Genomic DNA, 21,040 nt, shown 5'->3' with positions numbered 1-21,040 from the left:
AAATGCCAGAACTAATAATTAGTTGTTTTAGGTGTTAGAATTTACAGTAATGAGTTTTCAGCAGTGTTGGGACATTAATTAAGATTTGTAGTTTCACTGTATGCGTCCAATCTGTGAAGCAAGATTTGTTGCAGATGATAATTGGGAGAAAGAGAGTTAATAAGTTTTATTTAATGTACTTTACATGTACAGAAAGCTTTTAAAGACAGAGAATGATTTATAATGGTAACTACTTGATCTAGTTCACAATCCTTGGAATATAATTTTATGGTAAATCAAGTGACATTTTACATGAATGCATCCACCCTCCTTTGACTCACATCATGCATCTCTCATTAAAACAAGTTGATCTTCTGAGACGGAATGATTTAGCATTGAAGTATTTAGCAGAAGAGATAAACCCTTTTAAGGATGAACATCTCCCTATGACTTTACAATAATATATACATATTGAAAATTTTAAGTGAACGAGTAATATTTTTAGAAATAAATCTAACTTTGCAACTGGTCTTTTTTTCGAAGCAAAGATATACAAATATTTCAACATACTGCAAGCAGCAGCAAGCACTGCACTGAAACAGCACACAAGTCATTTTTTTTAAAAGGTTTTCATAGGATGTGGATGTCACAGGCATTTGTTATCCATCCCAAATTGTCCTTGAACTGAGTTGCTGTTAGGTAGCTTCAGAGTTCAGTTAAGAGTCAACCACAGTGTTGTGGGTCTGGAGACACACATAGGCCAGACAAGGTAAGAATGACAGATTTCCTTCCCAAAAGCATATTAGTAAACCAGATGAGTTTTTATGACACGTAAATAGAATTTATTGGAAAAGCTCGGCAGGTCTGGCAGCACCTATGAAGAGAAATCAGAGTTAACATTTCAGTCCGGTGAATAGTTCTGAGGAAGGGTCAGGTGAATAGTTCTGAGGAAGGGTCACTGGACCTGAAACATTAACTCTGATTTCTCTTCACAGATGCTGCCAGACCTGCTGAGCTTTTCCAGCAAATTCTGTTTTTGTTTCTGATTTACAGCATCTGCAGTTCTTTCAGTTTTTGAGTTTTTATGACAATTGACTAGCTTTCTATTTTAGATTTGTTAATTAATTGAATTTAAATTCCACCAGGTGCTATGGTGGGATTTGGACCCTTGTTCCCAGCAAAATAGTCTGGGCCTCTAGATATATAAATCCAGTGCCATTACCACACTCCCATCATCTTCCCTTGTTAATACAATTTCACTTGTTTGGCAATCAGCAGGACAAAGTGCCAGCGAGGTTGATGGTAAACATATACCATCATATTTAAATGTTAACACAAACAAATAGATGAAGAAGCAAAGTGATGACTTTCTTTCTTATTATGAGACTGAACTGATTCTAAAAAAATAATATCTGTATATACATTGTAATTTCAATCTTTCTTGTGGAGATTGTCAAAATATCTGATTATGTTGGTGGATTGAGTGTTGTACAGCAGTATTGTAGAGCCTTACCTGTTTGTTTATTCAGCAGTGGGACAGTTTTTTATCACCTCACTTTCTGAATCCCAAAGCATTATCTCTGTGAAAATAATAGAGATCTCAAAGCAGTCACTAAGACTGTTGTACAATTTATATTCATAGTTTACTCAAAGGGGTCTATTTTAACTTGCACCATCTGTTACCAAGCAGGTAAAGGGCTAATTAACATGGAGACGGTGGGTTACTCATGCCTTTGTCTCCCTAATCTGGCTGACTACAATATGAAATTGCAGGCTACAAGGCACTGACCAAACAGGTATAGCATTATGTATGTGTAAATTTGGATCTGATTATATAATCAATGCCAACATTGCTATTTTAATGTAAAGTGTCATTGAGGGTATGATGATAGCTTACCTACTAGTGTAAATCTGTCTTGAAAAGTCAGGGCCAGAAGATGCCCAGCAAAGGATTATTCCTCAGGAGTAAAAACTGAATCCAGAATTTTCAACCAAGTCATCTTCTTACAGGGTTGTTATGAAATATTGCCTTTTGATTGTCTTTCATTTAAAACAATTCTGTTATCCTATGAAATGCATAATTGATGAACAATGCAAAGTAAAATGCTGAAATAATTATTTGATGAATATAAAGGAAAATTCCTCTTTGCAGTCAAGAGAAAATGTGTGTGTTGGGACATAATGTGTTTGTCTGAAATGCACAGGTTGCTTGCAATTCAGGTGAGGTTGAGTTATTTGCCATTCATTGAAAAAATCTTACTTATGAATGCTGCTGTATACTGTCGTTGAACATCACCTTTATGGGTTCTGAAATTAAACTGTGATAGATCTGGTGCCAGATGCTTTAATTTGATGCAGAGCAATTTAAAACTGAAAAAAAAACTAATTTAAAAGTGATAAAAATTAATTTGCACTCCCTAATTGAAGCTGTTGCACTCTGCTGAAGAGCTGCAAGACTCCGACATCTTATGTTGGAATAAGAGCTGATTGAATCTTTTTTTTTTGTCAGGCAGGTGTGTTGCACTTGGCCAAGAATCCTCCAGAGCATTTCTTGCAATATATTATATTCAGCCTTTGACTGCAGTTCTCTTGAAGGGATCAATTCAATTCACACTGCATCCTAAGGGACTGAAAGTCCATTGATTAGAGGGATTTCACCTGACATTTCTCATTAGACAGCTCCAAACAGCATGCATCAATGCATTTCTTTTGTTTTGGTTTTGGGTGGGGGTTACATATTGCGTTATTGTATAATTCATACTTAATTTAGTTCATATATGATATATAAAACTGGTCATTTGTGTTTGGAATCCATTAATCATTGCATTTTATTGGTACCGTTTAAGTATTAACTATTTTTTCAAATTTTGTTTTCTTTTTCCAATTGTTTTTGTTTCTAGTTTATGCTCTTTCATGTTTTAATCAAAGGGATCAGGCAGGCCATTATAATGCATTTGCCAAATAGCTTGTCATAATGTATCTGCCAAAGATCACTTGCTGTCTGATTTATTTTCACCACCTTCTCTCCTTGCAAGCATTAAACCTCAACTCGATACCTCCCCCTTATGGTTTGACCCTTACAGAGATTAGCAACACCTTGTGTGGACACTACCAATTGTCGATCTAAGTCATACTTTACACAGTGCAGTTTGCTGTGACACCACCCTTTCGTTATTTTAATCACAATTATATGACATCTAGATAGTATTTCCACAAATTTATTTAAGGACTACTCTTTCTAAAATCTCTTTCATTATTATATTGTGTCAAAAATATTTATTTTCTTTAACCTATTAAAATCTTAATTAGGGGTCAATTACCTTAGTTTGCTGGTTGGGAAGCAGAGTAATGCCAACAGCACAGGTTCAATTCTCATGCCAGCTGAAAACACCGTGAAGGTCCCACTTTCTCAACCTTGCCCCTTGCCTGATGTGTGATGGTTAAATCCATAACCTGTCATCTCTTTTTAATGAGAGTGCAGCCCTGTGGCCCTCTCAGACTATGGCAACTTTACTTACTAAGATCTTAATGATTACTAAAATTATGGTCTATATGTAAAGTCATAAGGGAACCTAGCTTCAGTTTGGTAGCATTTAATCAGTCAATGTTTAGTGTTTTTAAGAAATAATGAACTCTGAATAGCTATGTTGAAATTGTATAGTCTCTCCACAAGTATCTTATGTTAACAATAAATCTTGAAAGAGAACAGTAGCTTTTAGTTTAATCTTCAGTTGAATTATTTGTGAATTGTATTAAAAGGACTCTGTCGTTTCAAGATGGAATTTGCAATACTTTCTTGTTCCGTTAAACTTCCCTGGTACTCACAACTCCATAACAAAATGAAAATGAATCAATGGTTGACACTTCAAGATCATGTTGGCCCCAATTATAGAGTTATAAAGCTGTACAGCATGGAAACAGACCCTTAGGTCCAACTTGTCCATGCTGACCAGATATCTTAATGTAGTCTCATTTGCTAGTGTTTGGCCCATTATCCCTCTAAACCCTTCCTACTCATATACCCATCCAGATGCCTTTTAAATGTTATAATTGTACCAGCCTCCACCACTTCCTCTGGCAGCTCATTCCATACATGCACCACCCTCTGCATGAAAATGTTGCCCCTTAGGTCCCTTTTAAACGTTTCCCCTCTCATCTTAAGCCTATCCTGTCTTGTTTTGGACTCCCCTCACCTCAGGGAAAAGATCCTGTCTATTCATCCTATCCATGCCCCTCATGATTTTATAAACTTCTATAAGGTCACCCATCACCCTCTGACTCTCCAAGGAAAATTGCCCCTGTCTATTCAGCCTCTCCCTATAGCTCAAACCCTCCAACCCTGGCAACATCCTTATAAATCTTTCCTGAACCCTTTCAAGTTTCATAACATCCTTCCTATAGCAGGGAGACGAGAACTGCACGCAGTATTCCAAGAGTGGCGTAACCAATATCCTGTATACTTAAATATCTGCATTTTCCAGTTCTGATCTTACTAATTGGCCAAGGCAATCTTCACTGATACAGTGTCTTTAGTTTCCTAGGCTGAGATTTTATAGAACCTGCCAGAGTGGGGAAAATAGTGAGTGGGCATGCAAAATTGTAGGTTAGGCTGCATGGCAGATTTCTGCCAGCGAAAAAACTGATACTCATTTAGTCAGCAGCAGGAATAGACTGATATGGGGAACTAGTCTGGTGGCTAATTAGACTTATTATTGAGCCACTTAAAGACTAGGATGTATCTGAGTCCACTGGGATTTAGCAGTAGGGGTTTAGAAGGTGCATCCTTCTCCAAGAATCTTTCTTTCTCATTGGAATAAATCTTTGCTAAGCGTCATTAAATAGCTTCTTAAAAGTTTGCCAATACATTGTTACTGTTCTACCTTTTAATCTAATTTTCCATTTTAGCTAGCTCTGCCTTTATTTAGGTTTAAAATGTCTGTCTACATTTTGTTCCCTTTCAAGTGAATGTAAAGTACTGTCATATTATGATCATTGCCACCAAGAGATTTATTTTTTTATTAGAGACTCCTTTACCATTAGGTTATTGATTAATCTCATTTCATTGCTCCCTGGTTGGTTCTAGAATGTGCTGCTCGAAGAAATTGACTCAAATACAACCTTTGAACTCATTTTCTAGGCTACCTTTACCAATCTGACTCATCCAACTTACATGTAGAATAAGATAATTCATTATTATTGTGGTAGCATGTTTACCTGGCACTTTTCTCTGTTCCTGTATACACTGTCCTACACATAACTATTGTTAGGATGCCTTCGAGGAGAGGTGTTGGTGCAATGTGAATGTCACTAGACTAGTAATCCAGACCCCAGGCTAATGTTATGGATTTGAATCTCACAGTGTGAGATGATGAAATTTGGACTCAATATAAAATATGAATTTTTATTAAACTGTACAGTCTTTGTACAATTGAATTTAAATTCAGTAAAAATCTGGAATAAAAAGCTGGCCAAATGATGGTCATGTAACCATTGTTGGTAGTTGTAAAAACCCACTGGTTCGCAGATCTATTTAGGGACGGAAATCTGCCATCCTTACATGGTCTGACCCAATGTGACTCCAGATCTACGGCCATGTGGTTGACTTTTAACTGCCTTCTGGCAAATAGAGATGAACAATAAATACTGGCCTATCCAGCAACACACATTTCAAAGAAGAATTTTTAAAAAACTACTCCTGCAAGTGATACCTTTCCTTTAAAACTTCTTATTGTTACCCAAACTGATTCCATGGGCTGGATTTCTCGTCTTGAGGCAAAGAGTTATTTTTGGAGAGTTTCATGGCAGGTGTTCTGTTATGGCTCACAGCAGGTTTTCTTGCATTATCTTTTGCTCCTCAAGACATTAGCAATGCAACCAGCTTCTTTGGCATTCTTCTCATGTAATCATGCAGCAGGAAAGGTGAAACTGTCACCACTGACAGGACCTCTGTACGTTCAAACCGTGAGTGCCATATTTAAAGCCCAGCTGAAACCAACTTCACATACTGCAAGCCAGGAACTGCTTTGCACACCATCCTGTTAGGAGACTGAAATGTTACAGAAAGGAAAACTGGCAGCCTGCTTTCCAGATAGGGACCTGGAGGTCCTTCGTAAACAAAGTTCAAGAGGAAAGCCATCCTCTCTCTGGCTCAGGATGCTCACTCATTTGCTCTGCTAAGAGCTGCTGATTGCCTACCTCATGGTCTCCCATTCACCTTCTTCCCTAGGTGCTGCTAATTGCTTATCTTGGGTTCTCCAATCAAATGCTTCTCTGGGTGCTGCTGGATGTCTGTCTTGTGGTCCTCCTCTTGCTTGCTCCTCCAGGTGCTGCAGACTGCCTGTTTAAGGGCACTCCTGTCGCCTGTTCCTCTTCACACTACTGACTGTCTGTCTCAGAGTACTCTGCTCGGCTGCTCCTTCAGGCATTGCAAATGTCTGTCTAGGGATCTTCTTTTCCAAAAATAAAAATGTATATTGGGACAGCCAGTCCAGTATCAGCATGTTTTAAATCAAAAGTGATTGGGATCTGTGTCGTACATGAGCAAGTATTAATATGCACTTTCCATTAAATTATTTTTTCAATACAATATTTCAAGATGTTATTTACCATTTTTAGAAGGGAACTTCTCTATCTCAATGTCGTTTTTTAAAATCCCTTGCTGCAGACTTTGGTATGTTTCACATTAATCCATCCAATATAGCATGCAAGAAGTATCACCTGGTTGGTATAATGATGGCTATAACCCAAATATGGTGACAGTCTTCCATCCTGTAAGATGACAATTTGCACTGTGGTGGTCAGTTCTATGCTAAGCATCAGGGTTACAAATCTAGCATGACAGTTTTTGCTACATTGGCTGCAGAGGAAGACAGTGGGCTGAGAATTCAATTATATTGCACAAAATGTAGAGAGATTCAAGTTGAAAGCCCACTTTTATTGTCAAGAAGTAGTTTTTCTTCTTTGTCTGCATTCATGATACAACCTTTAACCTCTCATCACATTTGTTAGAAATGACTTGCTTGTGACTGAATAATCAATTTATTTTAAAAAGATTCTTCTGGTTCTAGACATCTATTACAGGTACCTTACTGTTACCTTTTCTGTGCCATGTTCCCAAGATGCCTCTTTCTCTTGTGGAATTGAAAACCACCCTTTTAAACAAAAGCAAAAACAAAAATCTTGCTTACAAGCTGAAGATTTCATAATAGTTTGCATTTCATTTGGTTAGTTTACTTATATTTTCACCACCACCCACTCTTTGGGTGTATTTTTATCTTGCATTGTTTCCTGCCCATAAGGGCAAGGATTGGACAAGTGGGGATGCCTTGTTGTAGCGTTTTACCTGCTGCTACACAATTCCAGTTCACCCTTTCAGCTGGTAAAATTAGATTGTATACTTTTCAGAAATCAAATCAGTACTTTGATGACTGCGAATGAGATGATTGACCTTCAGTGACCACAATCATCTTCCTTTATGTCAGGCAAGGCTGTAGCTACTGAAAATTTTTCCCTGATCCTCCCTATTTGTTTTACTCTGGTTTCTTTTTCTGTTATGGACAAATGCCTATCAAGGGCAGACACTCTCACCTCAGCTTATGATTTTCTTTCATCAGTCCAGTTAGGGGAGAAAGAAAAGCAAACTGAGAAGTGAAATGAACCTGTGCCCCTATGGTGATACCATAAAGAGAATTCATACATTTCTCCTTCCCTCTTTTTGGGCAATTGTGTGAAAGAAATAAAGATTAGTAATTGCTGAAATTTTAAAAGCATCATGTTTTTAACAGAATGTAAAACTAATTGGTGTTGGCAATGTTGCTTTAATTTAGAGCATACAATATGAGTAATATGTTCATCTAAACAATATCCTAGATATATATTCGGTTTTTTTTTTACTAAATTACACGGTCTCTGGTTTTTATTTTTAGGTGATTATCCTGCTCCTAGAGCTGTCTTGACTGGGCATGACCATGAAGTAGTTTCTGTATCTGTGTGCGCTGAACTGGGACTTGTCATCAGTGGTGCCAAAGGTGAGCAGGCATGCCTCAGCAGGAAGTATTAATACTTTTGTTATTTTAATGATCCTGTGTTTTCCCTTAAGCCTTGTTTAATCACAAAGTGCCACTCATCAGTGGGAATGAACAATTTCATTCCTTTCTGGCAGATGTTAGAGGTTTTTCTGAATATATTCATGTTTTTTTTACATAGAAGGACCATGTTTGGTGCATACAATTACTGGAGATCTTCTTAGAGCCCTGGAGGGACCAGAAAACTGTGTCTACCCACGTCTTATCTCTGTATCCAGTGAAGGTCATTGCATCATCTACTATGAGCGAGGAAGATTCTGTAATTTTAGCATCAATGGCAAATTATTAGGTCAGATGGAGACCAATGATTCAACTAGAGTAAGTGGCACACAATGTGCAAAAACATGATATACCATTTCTTTTTAGCATAGTAGACTTTAAGGGTATGACTGTTTGGATTCTTCATGCTTTTCCCAGCTTGCTATCATCAGCTTGGAACAGTACTTTTCTTTTGCAGGTGTTTATTCAAATGATCAAACCTGTTCTTTAATTCTCAGTCTTGGAACTTTTGAAGCTTCAGTTACTGCTGAAAACTCTTCAGCTGACAATTTCTAAGGTGGAGTTCACATACTGCTATATATGAGCTTGATGGATTAGGTATCGCCAACATTAGTCACTTCTGATACAAGGCTTTATTCCCCAGCAATTAAGTTTCTAACTTCAATGAACACAGGAGAAAATTCATCTAAGCTGAACTTAATAAATGATTTCTAATCATCAAGGAAATATTATAAAAGCAAATGATTTATTTTTACAATATGAAATACCTCAGTGTTCCTTGATAGGCAATGAATCATTGATAATAGTTTTAGGAACATAGGTACGTATGAATTGGAGCAGGCATCAGCAATTCAGCTGTTCAAGCCCGCTCTGCCATTCAACATGACCATGGCTGACCTTATCCTGGTTTCAACTCCACTTTCCTGCCTACTCCCATACCCTCGTATCCTGCTTTTCATCTGAAACATATCTATTTCTTTCTTGAACCTGTTGATTGATTCTGCCTCCACTGCACTCGGGGGCAGTGAGTTCCACAGATTCACATCCCTCTGAGAGAAGGAGTTTTGCCTCACCTCAGTTTTGAGCCTACCTCCTATCACTCTGCATCCATGACCTCTTGTTCTAGACTGTCCCACAATGGGGAATGTACATTCAACGTCCACCTTATCAATCTCCTTTAGCATTTTATATACCTCTATCAGATCCCGACCCCCTCATTCTTCTCAACACCAACAAGTACAAGCCCAACCTATTCAACCACTCCTCATATGACAGCCCTTTCATCCCTGAAATTAATCTGGTGAACCTCCTCTGAACAGCCTCCAAAGCCACTATATCCTACCTCGAGTATGGAGACCAAAACTGGATACACTACTCCAGGTATGGTCTGACCAGTGCCTTTTATAATTGTGACAACAATTCTATACTTTTATAATCCAGTCTTTTTGCAATGAATGCCAAGATTCCATTTGCCTTTCTTATTATATGCTGCACCTACCACTTTATGTGAACAAGTACACCCAGATCCCTCTGCACTGACACAGTTTGAATCTCCTTCCCATTAAAATAATAATTTATTTTCCAGCCAAAATGGATAACCTCACACTTATCCACATTTTACTCCATCTGCCAGATTTTGGCTGATTCTCCTAGCCTATCAATATCCATTTGTAAACTTTTCACCACCTCATCACAGCCTGCTTTCCTAGCTATTTCAGTATTATCCACGGATTTTGCTATGTTACACTCTGTCCCTGCTTGAAGATCGTTTATACAGATTGTGAATAATTGAGGTTCAAGAACCAAACCCTGTGGCACCCCACTAATTACAGTTTGCCATCCAGAGAAGGGCCCATTTATCCCAAACCTTTCCTTTCTGTCAATCAACCAATCCAAGTCAATATTCTATCCTTAACTCCCTATGATCTAACCTCCAGCACCTTGTCAAATGCCTTCTGGGAATCTAGATATACCACATCCACCAAATTCCCATTATCTACCTTGCTGGTTACATCCTCAAAGAACTGCAGAAAGTTTGTCAAGTACGACTTGCCGTTCATGAAACTGTGCTAATACCGATGAATTGAGCTTTGTTTTAGAACATAGAATATAGAACATTACAGCGCAGTACAGGCCCTTCAGCCCTCGATGTTGCGCCGACCTGTGAAACCAATCTGAAGCCCATCTAACCTAAAGTATTCCATTATCATCCATATGTTTATCCAATGACCAGTTAAATGCCCTTAAAGTTGGCGAGTCTACTACTTTTGCAGGCAGGGCATACCACGCCTTTACTACTCTCTGAGTAAAGAACCTACCTCTGACATCTGTCCTATATCTATCACCCCTCAATTTAAAGCTATGTCCCCTCATGCTAGCCATCACCATCCGAGTATTCTGTTATTCTCTCCTTTATGATTGACTCCAACAATTTCCCCATTACAGAGGTCAAACTAACTGGTCTATAGTTTCCCACTTTTTGCCTATCTCATTTTTTTGAATAAGGGTGTCACATTAGCGTGTTTCTAATCCAGTTGTACCTTTCCAGAATCCAGGGAAGTTTGGAATATCATAACTAATGCATCCACTATCTCTGCTACCACTTCTTTTCATAGTCTAGGGTACAGGCCATCAGGCCCCAGGGACTTATCTGCCTTTAACCCCAGTAGTTTACTTAATTCCTTCTCCCTAGTTATAGTAATTTTACCAAGTTCCTCTGTAGTAACTGCAGTTTTTAGGAAGAAATTGTCTTCCACTCTGAAAACAGACAAAATATGGATTTATTGCCTCTGCCATTTCTGAGTTTCCTATTATTATCTTGCCATTTTCAAGCTGTAAAGGGCCTACATTTAATTTCACTATTCTCTCCCTTTTTATATACATATAAAAGCTTTTGGTATTGGTGCTTATGTTTTCTGCTAATTTCCTTTCTTAGTTCATCTTAGCTCTTTTGATTTTGTTTTTAGTAACCCTTTGCTGACATTTAAAGTTCTCCTCCAGAGTGCCACCAACTTTTGCGGTGTGATATGCCCTAGTTTTTGCCATTATGTTATCCTTGACTTACTGTTAAGCCACGGATGATTTTTGACACTTTTACAATTCCTCTTTCTCTCAGGAATATACTTTAATTGAGAGGGCATTTAGCATCTCCTTAAGCATTTGCCACTGTTCTTCAACTGTTCTGTACTTTAATATTTTTGTCCACTTGGGCCAACTTCTTCCTTTTAACAATCACTCACTGCCAAGTCTAGAAATTCTGGATTTAGCATTCAGTGATTCTGTTTTGCCTTGCAATATGTTTGGGTGCCATTCAGAAAATAAGCAAAGCCCAGTTTGTTCCATCTGATTGTGAAGTAGTCTAACTGGTCCTAAAAGGAGCTGCTTAAAGCCACTAACTGTAAATAGGAAATACAATTTTCTTCAGTTTTCCAGTAGTAGAGCCAGACTTCCACTTAAGTTCCATATCACAGTTCCTCCCAGTTATCGTCTCCCCAAGCCCTGACACATCTGCACGCCAACAACACCAATTTCTAATTTTCTAATGATGCAAGGAATTCATGGTGCAGTGATAGTATCACTATACTAGTAATCCAGAATTCCTCATATTTTGGAGACAGATGTTCAAGTCCAACAATGTCGAATGATGAAATTTAAATTCAGTTAAAAAAATTTGAAATTAAAAGTTAGTCTGATGGTGACCATGTAACCATTGTTGATTGTTAGAAAAATCCACCTGGTTTGCTAATGGGAATTTAGAGAAGGACATCATCTGTCCTTAGCTGGTCTGGCCTACAGTGACTTCAGACCCACAGAAATGTGCTTAACTCTTAACTGCCCTCTGAAATGGCCACTCAGTTCAAGGTCAACAACGGATGGGCAATAAATGCTGGCCCAGACATCGATGCCCACATTCCATGAACTAATAAAAAATATATATACAACCAGGTGACAGATGTCATACATTTGAAACCTGGTCAAAATTGTGCACAAATTTTGGGTTCACATTGCAATTGTGCCTCTCATTTTGTACATAACTCCAATTTCTTCCATTGGTGTTTGATGCAATTTAGTATAATTAAAAGATATTAAAATCTTCTAAATTACTGAATAGTGATATATCTTCCCTCAAGGCATTACTTCTCAGCAGCGATGGACAAAACCTGGTAACAGGTGGCGATAATGGTGTAGTTGAAGTGTGGCAAGCCTGTGACTTCAAGCAACTATATATTTATCCTGGTTGCGATGCTGGCATCAGAGCTATGGACCTGTCACATGATCAAAGGTAACAGAAAGTATTAAATTGGGATGTAACATAAGTTTCATTAATATATTGTTACTATTTCAAATAAAATAATTCCATAGTGATGTTTGAATATTGTGTCAGGGTTTTGATACCCCCAGTAGAGCCAAGATATAACAATAATGTTAGAGTGCAGCATAGATCAACTGGCATGTTACCAAAGAGGAAGGCTTACAGTAATGTAATGAAATTTCAGTAGTTTGGATTTTCTTTTATTAAAGAAGGTTAAGGATGACAGCTAGAGAATATAAAAGACTATGAAATGGTATCATGGCATCCCACTGGTTAGTAAGTTAGCAAGTGATAACAGCGAACAGAATTAAGATTCTACAGAGTTCAAAAGGAAATTAAGAGAAAGATAATGACACAGCAGGTGGTTAGAATTTGAGTTTATGCTGTGGCACATTCTTGAAGGAGTGTCTATAAATTATTTTTAAAAGAAATTAGGTATTTTATAAAAATAAACGTTAAAGGTTTGAGTATTGTAGGCTAAATGTGTTAAATAGCAAAGGTTAAATGCTGATTTGGCAGATTCCAGGAAAATACCTTTCTGGTTAGAATTGCATTTCTACTCACAGTCCAAAAGCTCCAACAACACTACTTTTTTGCCATGTATAAACACCCAGTCAAGCGCTCACCAAATTTTCCCTTCATTAACATGTGACCATTAACTATTTCTACCTATATCCTTAAAGATTTTAATGCATGTTCCAGGTAGGTTTTCCAGTTTTTCTGCAACAACCTCTCTCTATCCCTTTGAAACTTCTGCTCTGCACACGACTTATTAGGCCACCAAACTTAATATCATCTGAAAACTCAAAATTCTCTATTGCTTCATCCAACATGTTAATATATACGATAATATGATGAGACCCCAGATAGATTATTGGGGAACATCACTGTTATATCTCATCAATCAGAGAACAAGTTCATTGTCTGTGTTTTTATGTATTCCTTTGTCACCTCTTAATCCATAATTAGCCTATATCATAAACATATCTCCAGTTCTGGATGCTTGTACCTATATTAATAATGTCTTCTACCCAACCTTCTGGAAGTCCATAGAGACGACATCTATGGAATACTCCCTAGTCCATCAAGCTAGTGACCTGCACAAAAAAATTCATTGAGATTTTCTGAATGTATTCTATATGTGAGCATCGCTGGCAAGGCAGCATTTATTGGCCATCCATAATTGCCCTTGAGAAGAAAGTGATGAACTATCTTCTTGAATTGCTGAAGCCCATGTGGTATAGGTGTGCCAGGACTTTGTGTGATTTGAGAAGGAGCTTACAGGTGGTGGTGCTCCTGTACCTCTGCTGCCCTTACCCTTCAAAGTGGCAGATTGAGACTGTGCTGTGAACAGAACTTTGGCAAGTTGTATGTAGTACACATGGCTGCTAATGTGTACTCGTGAGGTGGAATAAAATTATCAGATAGGATGGAGGGCCTAATTTATTTTTAGGCTTTTCTTCAGATTTTATTGAGGGTAACGTTTTGATTTTCGGGACCTTTTTTATTCTCATTAGCTCATTTATTAGGTGATGCAGTCATGTAGTAACACTACTTCTTGTATTTATGATGTTATATTCAGTATTTGCATTTGCATGGAAGCAGAATTAGAAGAATTCATCAATATATACAAATAATTATCAATCCTCCATTGAAATTAAAGCTACAACACAGAGGGAAAACAGTAATTTCTTAGACATCACATTATTTAAATTGGTACAAACAGCAAGCATAAATTAGCACAAAAGGAATTGTTGCAAAATAACTGATCCATGCTGCCACGCAAAAAGCTATCATTCTAATTACATCTTCTGCATAGTGTTGAAATGACAGCTAATGTGCTTCTAGGACATTAGTACGAAATTGAAAAATTTTAACAAGCAATTACCAGCCCTTTTACTGCATCTCAGATTATTCTCAGATTTACATTTAGTAATTGAGCCAGTGTTCATTACAATAGCATCCACCACATCATTTCCCATAGAATAGCTCATGAATAGATGCAGCCTTAAGCTAGAGATTCCCCATTCATTTGCAAGAATATCATTACTGATTTCAAGTTTTCTTAGCTGCCTATTCCTTTGCTGACAGCTTTACAACTATTTTCTGTCCTTTTCAGCCTCCTACTACCCCTCCACCTAACATATAGCTCCCCTATCATTCTGCTCTTCACAAGCTTGTAGTCTCTCTCTCCCTGCTGCTTGCAGCCTCTGTTCCTTTGCCACTTGCTGCATACCCAAACTTTCAGCTTTTTCCTCCCCTTGTAACCTCTCCCTTTCTCCCAACCCCCCTCCTGGTCTAAGCATCTACACCAAAAGGACCCCGATCTTGGCATCTCCAGCTAAATTCTTCCACGGTAATTCAACCACTGGCTTTCCCATCGCCACCAATACCCACTCCTCCCCACCGCCGCCATCAGGCTACCACCTAGACCCTGGTAAAAGATGTTCCTGGAAAACTCTTGCCAGCCTTACACCTCCATCTGCCTGTGCAGCTCATTCATCCATCTTCGTTTCATTTTTTTGTTATTGCTGTCCATTCTGCTTTAAGTGGTGACTTTTCTCAGATTGGTTACCTCCATGATTCAGTTTCCCAAGCTTTCTGGGGATTTCAGGATGAATTTGAGCGCTGATGTTTGCCAGTCACACAATCCTTTTCTTGGATGATTGCAATATTGTTGAGTGATGTTTGAGCTGCACTCATCCAGACAAGCAAAAAGTGCTACCTCACTTTCACCTGATTGATAGTAATTGAGCTTTTGGAAGGCAGGAGATAAGTTTCTCCTTGCAGAATTCCCAGCCTCTTTCCTGCTGTTGTAGGCACAATATTTAAATAGTTGGTCCAGTTTAGTTCATGGTCAGTGATAACCTCCAGTGATTAGCTAGTCATGACTTCATCTTCATAAATCTACCCTGATTGTCTTTAATCAATTAATACATTTTCAAAAGCACACTCTATCTCTGGTTCTGTTTCATTCCTGCTAATTTTGTTAATAGCATTTGTGATCTGACTGATATTTATGATATCTTCCTATGATCCCACCAAAGTGCACTTCAAAGAGATTGATTTTGTTGAGCTGCACAGAAGCACACTCAATGCGAGTTCCTTTAAAATCTGTATCAAAAATTATGGATTCCCCTCTTATGCAATATTGCCATCAGGTGAACTTTCACAGTTTGACATTTGGTAGAAAATCAATATTAGGCTTCAATATTACCTATCCGTTAAAGATCTATAATGGTTACAGAGGCATAAAGATGTCAGAGCTGACGTTTCTTGGGTGCCAAGCCAACCTGATATATTGGTGGAAAGCTTAACTTCTCCTGAAGGCTCCCCTTGTGCTTTGTTTCAATGGTGATCCTGTTCAAAGCTAAATAGAAAGAAGGGGAATAATACATTGTCTTACAAACATCTTCCCTAAAAGCAGAGAAGTATTTGCCCTTCTCTAAGAACTCCTTCAGTGCTGTATCCTCTTCGGAATGTCACTTCTGCATTTTCCAACAAAAAAAACCAAGATCACTGCCCAAAAAAGGCAACATAAAGTGAAGTGAGGAAAGATCATTTGATCAGCATGGCCATACTTTAGGTGTTTCTTTGCCTGTGTGTAAGATGGCAATAATTCATTAATATTGTTTGTGCAAATTTGATTTGAAAATTAAAATAAATGCAAATACAACATAATATTACGTATAATAAGCATAAAGCAAGAACGCGTGTGAATACTTTAGTGTGAATTATATTTGTGGAGGAGCTGTGAAAGTTGTCATATTTTCAAATTACTTGTATATATGAGAAAATATCAAGGGAAGCTAGATATTAATGGAGGAAACCATGACAAATAAGTATTCAAATTTAACATGCTTTGTTTTTTTTTAAATTTAGAAATAATATTTATTGTGCCAGCTGTATGATCTTCCTAATTTGCTTAAATAGACCCTAATGGGTCAAAAATATTTGGAATTGAATGCTGCTACATGGAAATTATGCATTCCAGTTAATGTAGCAAGGAACTCCCTCTTACGTTGCTAGAAAATCAAATTATTTGTGGCTTACTGAGGACTTATTACCTTAACAATTACAGTGAACTTGTAATAGCAAAGGTTACAATTTTCAAATAAACAGGATAACCAAAGCTATGTTACAAAAGGGTACATAGTTCTCAGTTGATTTGGGGCTTAAACAAGGATAATATGGTATAATTGAGCATGCAATGTGCATTGCTGTTAATTTTCCAAAATTTTCCAGATTCAGAAAAGGTTTCCGTCAGACTGGAAATTAACAATAAAACCCATTTATTCAAGAGTGGAAACAGATGGAAAATAGGAAACTATAGGCAGGTTAGCTTGATGCCTATTGTGGGGAGAGTGTTAGAATTGATCATGATGGAGGTTACTTAGAAACACTGAAGGTAATCAGGAAGAGTGAATATGGTTTTAAGGAAGGGAAATCATGTTTAACCAATTTATTGGAGTTGTTTGAAGGAGTAACATTCACCTTGGATAAAGGGGAGCCCATTCACATCCTGTTATTGGATTTCTGGGAGGTATGCGTTTTTTTTTCCTCTGAGTATTATACAACTTTGGAACTCTGTTTCAGGAGGAAGTAGAGGTGGAGCCACTGAATGTTTGCAATGCCAAAGTAGATAGATTTTATTAGGGGAGTCAAAGACTATCAAGAGTACATAGGAATTCAAAACACCAACTGATCAATCATAGTCTTATTGAATGACAGAGCAGGCTTGTGGTGCAAATGACCTATAATTTGTATGTATCTACAATAAGTTGCTTGAGTTTCAATAATTATATTACTAAACATCAATTATATTTTAGCACTATGTACTGGATTCTTTTCCATTTTATCATATTTCAGAAAGAAAGCTTTAAATTCCTCAACCTTTGGATAGGAATTTGGAATGAAGGAGAATGAAAATAATAACTTAAGAAATGTGTAGGAGCAGGCCGTATGATCCCTTGGGCTTTCTTTGCCATTTACTGGATGATGACTGATCTGATCTTGGCCAGAACTTCACATTCCTGACTGTTTCCCACATCCTTGATAAATGTATAGTTCAAAAGTCTGTCCATCTCAAAGCTGAACGTATTGAATGATTGATTTTCTGTAGCTCTCTGGGTTCGAGAATTCCAAAGACCCTCCAAATGAAGAAATTTCTCTTCATCTCCATTTTAATTGGGACTCCCCTTGTTCAGAAACTTTGCCCACTGATTCCACATTCTTCCACACAAGAAAACATCCTTTCAGTATCTACCCTATTAATTTGTAAATTTGGATTTGTGTTTTTCAATAAGGTTATCTCTCTTGCTTCTAAACACCGTTGGGTAGATCCTACTCAACCTTCCTCAAGACAGAATCATCTCAAGGATCAACCAGATCTATCTCTCCTTAAATAAGGAACCTAAAACTGTGTGCAGTTTTCACCAACACCCTGCAAAATTGTAACAAGACATGCTGTTTTTCTACTTCAACACCTTTACAATAAAGGCTAAAATTTCATTTGTCTTCCTACTTACTTGCTGTCCCTGCAAAATCTGCATGTTATATTTTCATGTTACATGTATGAGGATATCCAATCAGTCTGTACTGCATGATTCTGTGGTCAGTCTCTGTTTAAATCTTTGCTTTTTAATAAACACACATGAGTTTTGAGAAGTCATCTGGAACTCAAAATGTTAACTTTTTTCCTCTCACTACAGGTGCTGCCAGACTTATTGAGTTTCTCCAGTATTTTCTTTTTCTTTTTCATAGTTCTACAGTGTACTCTAAAAAAGCATCACCAATGCACTCTGTGAAACTATCCTTAATTTCGCTTTAGCACTTTGATTTGTCCAATTCATATGAAGATTAAAGTTATGGATGATTATTGCAGTACCAGATGTTATGCGTGTAAAACCATTTTGATTACTACCACACCAGATTTGGCATATGATGTGAAACTGTGTGGGGTTGAACTTCTGAGTTTTCTCCCCCTGCCCCCTCTCCCAATAGTCCTTATTCTTCCTCTCCTGAAAACAGTGATTCAAGCTCATGTGCAGTTTTTCTAGGCATTGGCAACCATCCAGTTTCCTTTTTGATGTGTCAGGAGATTTTTTGTGATTGGGAAGGGCAACACAACTGTATTCATTAATGTTTTTGCTTGAAGTCTGGACCTCTTCTGAGTCCAAAATGAAGTAATATCAATTATAGTAATGTAGGGGACATAGCATAATGAATTTTTCAATAATGTGATCCTACCTGTAATTTGAACATAATACTAACACTGATATAGCTTGCCGTATGACATACAATGTTGGCAGTATGAAGTTGGATGAAATAGCAGTTCTTAAAGAGCTACGGCTTACCATCAGAAGAGCTACTATTGAGGTAGTTGTGGTGAATTAATTGTTCATAACCAAACAGTGGAGATGTAAGAGCAACATGAAATCTACTGAGTTATCAGAATTGTACATTTCTATGGTTTACAGATTGATTTTGTTACACAATTCCAAGATGGCTCAACACATTGTTCTTAGAGGAACACCACCGTAAGAGTCATGCATTTAAGGTTAATTTACTGATTATGATGCATATTTGATTCAAAAACATAATTCGTCTAGGAAATTGTGTCAAAGTAACCAGGTTATACTTGTCTACATTGTGCAAAGTAATGTTCTAAGATCATATATTAAATATAATATTATTTTATATCTGTTACAGGACACTGATAACAGGCATGGCTTCGGGCAGTATTGTAGCTTTTAACATAGATTTCAACCGGTGGCATTATGAACATCAGAACAGATACTAAGCCAATTTTAGGGGAGGCGGAAGTGTGATTGCCAGTTCTAGCTGAGAGCACAAGTGCTGCAGTGAACATCCAGGCATAAGTGGTGGAACATGATGCCCTCTGCATTGATGTCTGTTATACATTCCATTACATCTAGCAATAGTTGTACATTGTATTCTTTATGTGTAAAAGCAATCACAATGGTCATTTTCTTTTTTTCTATCACTGAGCACCAGCTACAACAAATGAATGCCATATTAGTTTATCATTCAGTAATGTAAACTAATTGAATCAGAATGTTAATTAATTAATACTTCCAAGTAATTCTATTAATAATGTGTCATAAAAAAGATTGTGAAGAATGTATCCAGTTATTATTCTTAATACTGCAAACTAAGAGACAAGCATTTTAAAAAATGCATTCTTCTTCATTTGCAGCCTGTACCCAATCTATGAAATAATACTTTTCATAAATTCTACTTTAATTCATTACCTTTGATAGAAACTGAAAATCCTGAAATATCTGTTTCTTAACCAGTTTTGAAGTTCCATCATGCAGTCTATATACCTAGTGTTCCTTAAGATAATTTTTCCAAAAAATATACTGGTGGAACTCAGTAGAAAATAACTATCATTTATAGCATTGAGGACAAAGTTGACTTGGTTATCTAATTTTACAGTGTGGCAATGAGAGCCCCATTCAATTTTGTGTTGTTATTTTACAAACACAGTTTGGTTTCTATACACTGTAAAAGTTATATTAATGAGGTGAATATTATGAGATCTCAGCTTCTCCAGCTTATAAACTGCATTTTCAGCTTTCCTAGTAGGCACAAGATTAGGAGTAAATTGCATTTTTTTTTACTGTAGCAAAAATCATTTAATAATATTTCTGGCATACTATTCAAATTAAACACATACACGGGGTAAAAAAAATCACTTCATGTTTTCCTCTTTGTATATTTGGTGACTGTATTGTCAAAAGTCATAGATGTACATAACTGTGTTGGTAGGGCTAAGAGGCATGTAAACAGGAATGTAGTTTTCTTGGAAATTACACTCACTCGCAGTTGTTTATTTAATTAAATAATTATTGGATTCTTTGTATTGGCATTTTGCACCAGAAACATTATTTATTGCTGTGATTATTGATTTGCCATCCACACTGTAATAGTAAATTTTAGCACTGAGTTCTTTACTTGTTGTTTGTATTTAAACAATTAAAACCATGAAGAAAGTCTGACTGCGTAATTAAGTTGTACATCACATACGTGAGCAATATTATGAGTTTTTAGTCTAGAATTGGGAGGGGGGAATTAGCATCTGGAAAACAACTTCATTTCATCTGGAAATCATAGTGAAATATTTTGGATATACAAAATCCTTGAGCTATTGTAACGCTGTTTTATGGCAAAGATGTAAAATATGCCAGATGTGTGTCAATTCAAAACTAAAATTGAAAAAATAAAATATGCAAAGAAATAAATGGTTCATTCTTTTGTCAATATAATATCCTGTGGAGCTTATGTTAATCTTGTCAATCTAGAGAAATGAGAATATGTTTTCATTTAATTGAAAATGCTTTTCTGTAATTGCTTGTCATTTCTTTTCCTTGGCAGTAAAGTACAAAACTCCAAATTCAAATGGAGTTCTAGGTGATCAGTTTTTTAAATTAAGTTTGAATTGCAGCAACCCACAAAAAGTAGTTCTGATTTCATTGAGAAAACTCAGCAGAGCATTTAATGGAATGGAAAACCTTCCTCTCTTGAAGTTTCTAAACATTTGCCTGGATGAGTGCAGCTTTAACAATACTCTGGAAGCTCCACACTGTCCAGTATAAAGCAGCCCACTTGATTAGCACCCACTTCACCACTTTAAAGACTC

The 21,040-nt window shown here is 37.0% G+C and overlaps 1 protein-coding gene across 1 annotated transcript in view; it reads left to right on the top strand.

Annotated features, from left to right (window-relative positions):
- nbeaa (neurobeachin a) overlaps positions 1-20,589 on the top strand; it is an 831,637-nt gene extending 811,048 nt beyond the window's left edge. The window contains exons 52-55 of the mRNA XM_048597909.1: positions 7,905-8,006; positions 8,185-8,381; positions 12,194-12,345; positions 19,087-20,589. Coding sequence (XP_048453866.1) covers positions 7,905-8,006; positions 8,185-8,381; positions 12,194-12,345; positions 19,087-19,177 — 542 coding nt within the window. The 3' untranslated portion in view covers positions 19,178-20,589. The remainder of the gene's footprint in view (positions 1-7,904; positions 8,007-8,184; positions 8,382-12,193; positions 12,346-19,086) is intronic.
- Positions 20,590-21,040: the final 451 nt, after the last annotated feature.

The sequence above is a fragment of the Rhincodon typus genome, chromosome 6 (assembly GCF_021869965.1).
Source record: "Rhincodon typus isolate 14 chromosome 6, sRhiTyp1.1, whole genome shotgun sequence".
NCBI classification, from domain to species: domain Eukaryota; kingdom Metazoa; phylum Chordata; class Chondrichthyes; order Orectolobiformes; family Rhincodontidae; genus Rhincodon; species Rhincodon typus.
The sequence above is the reverse complement of the archived record's forward strand: the minus strand, read 5'-3'. Positions and strand labels throughout refer to the sequence as shown.